Raw genomic sequence first — 6,470 nt, 5'->3', positions numbered from 1 at the left:
AGCCGGAGTACCCGGAGAGAACCCACACAGACACAGTGAGAACATGCAAACTCCACACAGTCGGCGCATGGATTCGAACCCGCTGTGAGGCATCGGTGCTAACCACCTCGCCAGTGTGCCGCCCTATTTATACTTTCATTTTCCGATATTTTAGTCTAACATTGATGGAGTACTACTGCAGTTTTTCTCTACATTTAATTTAGTATCCAGATTGTTTAACAAAATAAAATCTTTAACAAACCAATGAATGATAAGATAATTTAATGGTGAACCCAGTTTTAAAACGCTTACGTAACTCCATATCCATTGTGCTGCGTAACACATACTTTTTTTGACGTAATTATATTTTCTTGTTAACTTATTTAAGTATTTTTTAAATTCACCTGTATAAGAATAGTCTTCCACTGCAGTACTGCTTACTTTACTCCAATATTTTAGTACTTCTTCACAACTTTAAAACTACTGAAATTTTAATTCCTCAATATTTTTTAAATTAATTTCCCAATTCCTCATGACACCTGTGAGAGTTGTGCATTTGATGATTTCTGACAAACAAATTTGAACCAGAGAGCCAGCATCAGTCTGCTCAGCTGGATAGGACACAATATAAAACATTTACATGAGTTTTTGATATTATCTTTAGGGTGTTATAAATGTTGTTAGAGTCACAGAAGCAGAATGAATTCAACCCTAATAAAAGTCAGGTTAGTCACTTACTCTTTGGAAATGTGCTTTTATTTGAGTCCAGATTGTAACTCAAGATTACATTCAAAGACGACTGTCAGGTTAAACCATCACTTCGTGCCCTTGGATGTTTCAGAGCTCCAGACTTCTTCAGCTGCCCTGTACACCACCAGTTTGCCGTCATCAGCCAGTTGAAGACGACACATGTTACACTCGGGACTGTAGGTGTTTGTGTCCCATCTGGGATCCCCAGACTTGTTGTACATGACCAGGTTGCTGTCGGACTGCATGCACAGACGGTCAGCATCTGAGTGCCAGGTCTCTGAAGCCCACACAGGCTTCCAGCCATAGAGGACAAAGTTACCATCATCCTGCAGAAAGAAAAAAAGAGATGTGAGTGTTATCAGAACACACATTTCCAAACTCTCATTTCTTTTGCACATGTTTCATTCATCCTGATCAATGTCTTGAGCTACTCACCTGGAAAATAGCCTTCCACTGGCTGTTGTTGGACATCAGGTAGTCTCCTCTATGGAGCTCATCATTTCTAGACATGTAGTTCCTGCTCATGATTCTGCAACAAACAACAAAGGTCATGTGTGTTGTAGTTTGTACTCATACTGGTTATTTTTCTTCCTACATCAGTTTGAACCCACAATAAGCTTGACACAAACTTCTGTTTATTTGTACAGATGTAACAGAAAACTCCAATGAAGCTGCTTTAAACTCACATGAAATCACTAAAGCATGAATCCATTAGTAGAAATGTAGAGAGTACTTACAGGCTTGAATGTCTCACCCCAGTCAGACAGCAGCAAAGGCAAAGATGTGAAGTACAAGAGGTGAAACTCAGCATTTTATATGGCTGAACTGGGGGGAGAGAGGGGAGTGACTCATTTCTGTTTACTACAAAAAATACGTTATCTTGTTTTGCAGGAAGTTATTTTACAAACCCACTAAAGCGGGTCAATTTCGGAAACAGAAGAAGTTCTAAGGAATCTCTGCACTGGGAAGGGGTAGGTGTGTCGCCTGCCAACAGTTTTCTTAACAACCTGTACAACACACTAAAATCCAAGCCAAAACAGACATACGTGTGACAGCTAAAGCCAGCTGTCACAGATCTGGCGTAGGTTTAAAAAAATATTAGTTTAATCTTGGATGAGATCTTTTCCAGTAATTACCTCTGAATTGAGCCAATAGGTAATTTATTTTTTCTTTTTTGATTTATTGGCTTCTGCAGTGCTGGTTGTTTTCATGAATAAATGGTCACATCAAATTTCCTGTTTCCCCCAAACCACTGTGATGTGAATAATATAGCATAAAATAATAATGCTTTCAGATTTTTAGTTAATTGAAAATATTCATTTTGAAATATTTTTGGTCCAAGTTACAAAAATTTAAGTACTGATTATCAGAACATATTATATTCACGTCTACAATACTTTAATGTTGTTTGTGGTTTGGTTGAACTTTGGTTAATCTTCAATTCTAGCATTCACTGACTGCATATGTGATTTAGGTCAATACAATAAATTCACTTTAATTAAAAGATTCCTGTATGGTCTCTACATTTTTTGTCTTTCCTTTGAGCCGGGTCGTGACAGTACACTACCTGGAGTGTAGCACATTGTAGTTTTGCTACCCTTGCGTAGGTAAAGTAAGTGGACGTGAATTTTCCTGTTACATGGTCACAATGAATGATGTTGAATGATGAGATACAGAGGAGAAAATACAGTAAACTGTATAACCTGATCCGTTGTTTTAATGCCTCAAGCTCCTGGCAAATAAGACATAATTACCACACACTATCACCAGGCCATTGTGAGATCAGAGAAGCACAATCACTGCCTTAACTAACCCATAACTTTGTCATCTGTGGTTGAAAGCCTGTGTGGGCTTCAAACATTTGTGCATCAGATGCTTTACGTCTGTTCCTGCAGAACAACTGCGACCTGGTGACGTATAGAACCAACTTCACCAAATGCAGCCGTCATATGTGCTGCCTTCAACTGATCAAAACCGCAAACTGGATTTGTTCAAAGACAATGGTGCAATCTGGAGCGCTGCTTTTTCCACAGAGGAGTGACTCAAACTAAGTTATTGGCTCCTCGTTGTTTTCATGCATAAGACGGCACATCAAGCTTCCTCTCAGTGAGACAGTTTTGCTTTTCAATCAGTTGTTGTTTGTTTATTGTGATTTATTTGAGAAGAAGTGCAAACTATTTAAGCAAGGGAAAATGAGGATTAATATGTGAAAAGCTTCCATGCTTTAAGGATTTAGACTTTAGGATTACTGATTCTCATCATGTTGTTTTGTCTGTGCTACATATACGTACAGAAGTTCCTCTGTCTGGTAGTTTACATTCAAGCACATCATATATGTTTGGAATTAACTGCTCACATTTGAGGTTGCTTGCATTTTATTTGGGTTCTTACGTTCACTGCTGATGTGGAGTGTTTGCTGGTAGCTGCTTGTCACTTGGAAACCTCTGGAGATCTGATTGTTACTCAGTGAGCAATATTCATGAGAACCTGTCCCGTTCCTATTGGCAGGACAAACCGGTTACTTTAAATACACAAAATAATGTGTATTTAAATGCAGATTATTGCAGGTTTTTCAGGTAGTTTTGTTAGACGGTGGGAGTCAGTCTTCGATAATATGTTTGCAGTGATCATGTACAGTCACTGTGTGGACCACATGCAGCCTGTGAGCCACTGAGGGTATTACAGCCATGTAAATCGTATCAGCCTGTTGACTGTACCACGACTTGTGATTGCAAAACTGCTCCACAAGATGTCACTCTAGACCCACTACAGTCTTTACATTTACATGTGGCGACGTCACCACCAGCCGCCTTCGTCAGCTGCACCTGTGGCTGAAGGGGTACTGCCTCAACAAAAGTATACCGTTTGTTGACAGTTTCGCAGCTTTTTTAAACAGGCCTCACCTTTTTAAACAAGACGGCCTCCACCCAAATCAGGAGGGTTCACGGCTTTTATCAGTAAACATCAACCTGACTGTCCGGTCCTGCACCTCAGCCACCTCCTGACTCACCGTTAGATCATGTGCACAGAGAGTCTCTGCCCCTCACTCACCCCCACCCTCCCCCACTACATGTTACACCCACACCATATACACCGCTCCATCAGTAGGCCTCTCTCTGCCACCAGAACCTCAGCAAATTCACACCATCAAAACCATCACTACACGTGGACAACCGAAACATAGCAAAGGTTTTAGAAGCAAAGGTGTTTTTAACATCCATGTAAAATGCGACGATAAGCGCACGTTCAGCACAGACATCAAAATGGCTGTGCTGAACGTGCGTTCGCTTTTAAACAAATGTTTTATCATAAATGATTTAATTTTAAATAATAACCTAGACTGCATTCTACTTACAGAGACATGGCTTGGCACCGATGCACCTGTTGTTCTCACTGAGGCTTCACCACCAAATTTTAACTTTCTGTTTTCTACTAGGGTTGGCAAAAAAGGTGGAGGAACTGCATCTATATCAAGAACCACGATGTCCTCGCATGAAGTTCCTTTTAACAGTTACTCTTCATTTGAACATCATGCCTTGGCTGTGTCCGACCACTACAGTGTATTTTTTAACATCACCAGTTTTAACCAGCAGGAGGCCCCGGTGAGGAAACGCTACCTTACTTCTGAAGTGGCTGCAAATTTTATCCAGATTTTACAGAGCACTCCTGCAGAGATTTTACCAGCACCCTGTGATTTTATCGTGGATAGTTTTAACAAAAAATCTGAAATCAGCGCTGGACTCAGTGACTCCTCTTTTAACAAAAACAATTAAGACAAAACCTACACCCCCGTGGAGAACTGAGGAGATAAAGAAATTGAAAATAGGACTGCAGGAGTGCTGAAAGGAGAGCCACACCTGGATCTTTGATTTTACCTGAGGAAACACTGGAGAGTTTTGCCCTGGCTGATGCAAGGACACTTGGTCGAGTTCTCTCCCAGGTAAACCCTACAACCTGCCTTTTAGATCCAATTCCCACACCGTTTTTTAAAACATTTTATGGGCTCCTTGAGCTTTTAAACATTGTGAACTGCTCTCTTCAGACGGGTGTCTTTCCCACCTCCTTCAAAACGGTGGCGGTAAAGCCCCTTCTGAAGAAGAGCAATCTAGACCATAACCTTCTTAATAATTACCGGCCTGTATGCAACTTACCATTTTTAAGTAAAATTTTAGAAAAACAGTTTTTTAACCAAGTAAATTATTTTTTAAAGACAAACAATATTTTAGAGAGGCATCAGTCTGGTTTTAGGACGAACCACAGTACCGAGACAGCCCTTTTAAAGATTTTAAATGATATCGGGTTCAACTTGGATAAACATAAACTCACAGTCTTGGTACTGGATCTAACCGCCGCCTTTGATACAGTAGACCATCACATTTCATTAAACCAACAAGTCCTCCAACTTATACGACCACAGGGGTCGTTTGTACATGCACTGGAAAACGACCCACTGGGTCGTTTTCCTTTCTTGCACTAGCGCTCCTACCGGTAACAGGAGAGTATTGCGGATTGCGGGGATTAATCCACTACATCGGTACGTCATAGTTGGTCGAATTAAGGTAAGTACAGCAAATGTGTTTAATTAACATTTGAGAACAATATAACATGTTGTCAGCTCGTTTTAATGTTGATTCGCCTTCTAGTATACTATCTAGAATTACTACGGGGGATAATTAACGTTATAAGAGCTAACGTTAAATTAAAACAACTAGCCAAAAGTTATATTTTTAAAGGTAGCTAGCTAGCTAGCTATCATGATAACAGTTACGTAAATATGACTTTTAGAAGACGTCAGGACATGCACAGGTGAATATCATGTTTGTAACCATGTTGCTAAAGCTAAATAAAGTTGTTTAAAAAGTGAAAACCTGGAATGGAAAAGGACAGACAGATAAGACAGGTGTCCACTGGTGTCTGTAAGCCGATTTTCAAATGCTATTATCATACTTTACATACTTAATTTACCAATCACAGTATCTATTGTTCTGAAGAGAAAGCGTTTGTTGAAATAGTTAAGTAATATATTAATATATAACTGCCCTATGTCTGAAATCAGGCATGGTCCCTGAGAACCTGAGGCCCTCTTGACAGGTCAGAGTGATCATTGGATCATTTAAAGTGTGAAGTAGTACACAATGTACATACTAGATTGTGTACTACATGCATACTGTGTTACATAATGCACCTTTTTATCTAATTTGGCTACACTAATTTATCGCGTCATCTTCAAATACAGGCTGTTGCATACATAGGCAGGTATTATGATTACAAAATATCTGCATACCTGAGGAATATGTCGTTGTACATTTTCCAATAATCTTAAAGCAATTTAACAGTAATACTTAATGCTGTCTATCTGTCTGTCTTGCAGTGGGACAAAGTGGAAAAACTCCTGGGAGCCAAAAGACAATATTCAAAGGTAACATCCTGAAATAGACTGTTACTGTGTCATAGTGATTTTGGTATTGTTGCTGTGTTTAGATTAGATTAGATTAGATTATACTTTATTTATCCCACAATGGGGAAATTTACACGTTACAGCAGCAATGCAAAAAATATGAAGGCAGAACAATCAAACACGGAATAAGGCACAAATATACAAACCAAGTACTATTTTGAGAAATATTGTAAGTAAGTGGTAAAAAATAAATATATAAATAACAGTGCGGTACAGTATGGTATTGCAGGGGTAAGCAGTGACCACATTATTTCAGGTGATGCAGGTGTTATAAAGCCTGATA

The 6,470-nt window shown here is 39.4% G+C and overlaps 1 protein-coding gene across 1 annotated transcript; it reads right to left on the bottom strand.

Moving 5' to 3' along the window:
* Window positions 1-794: 794 nt before the first annotated feature.
* Window positions 795-1,254, bottom strand: LOC311503776 (B-type lectin plumieribetin-like; the record flags this gene model as incomplete). The annotated part of the gene is made up of 2 exons (XM_084566649.1): window positions 795-1,055; window positions 1,165-1,254. 2 exons carry the CDS (start codon window positions 1,252-1,254, stop codon window positions 795-797), a joined length of 351 nt encoding a protein of 116 aa, XP_084422775.1.
* Window positions 1,255-6,470: the final 5,216 nt, after the last annotated feature.

The sequence above is a fragment of the Chelon labrosus genome, assembly GCF_963514085.1.
Source record: "Chelon labrosus genome assembly, chromosome: 18".
NCBI lineage: Eukaryota > Metazoa > Chordata > Actinopteri > Mugiliformes > Mugilidae > Chelon > Chelon labrosus.
Note: the sequence above shows the minus strand (reverse complement) of the source record. Positions and strands in the feature narration are given on the sequence as shown.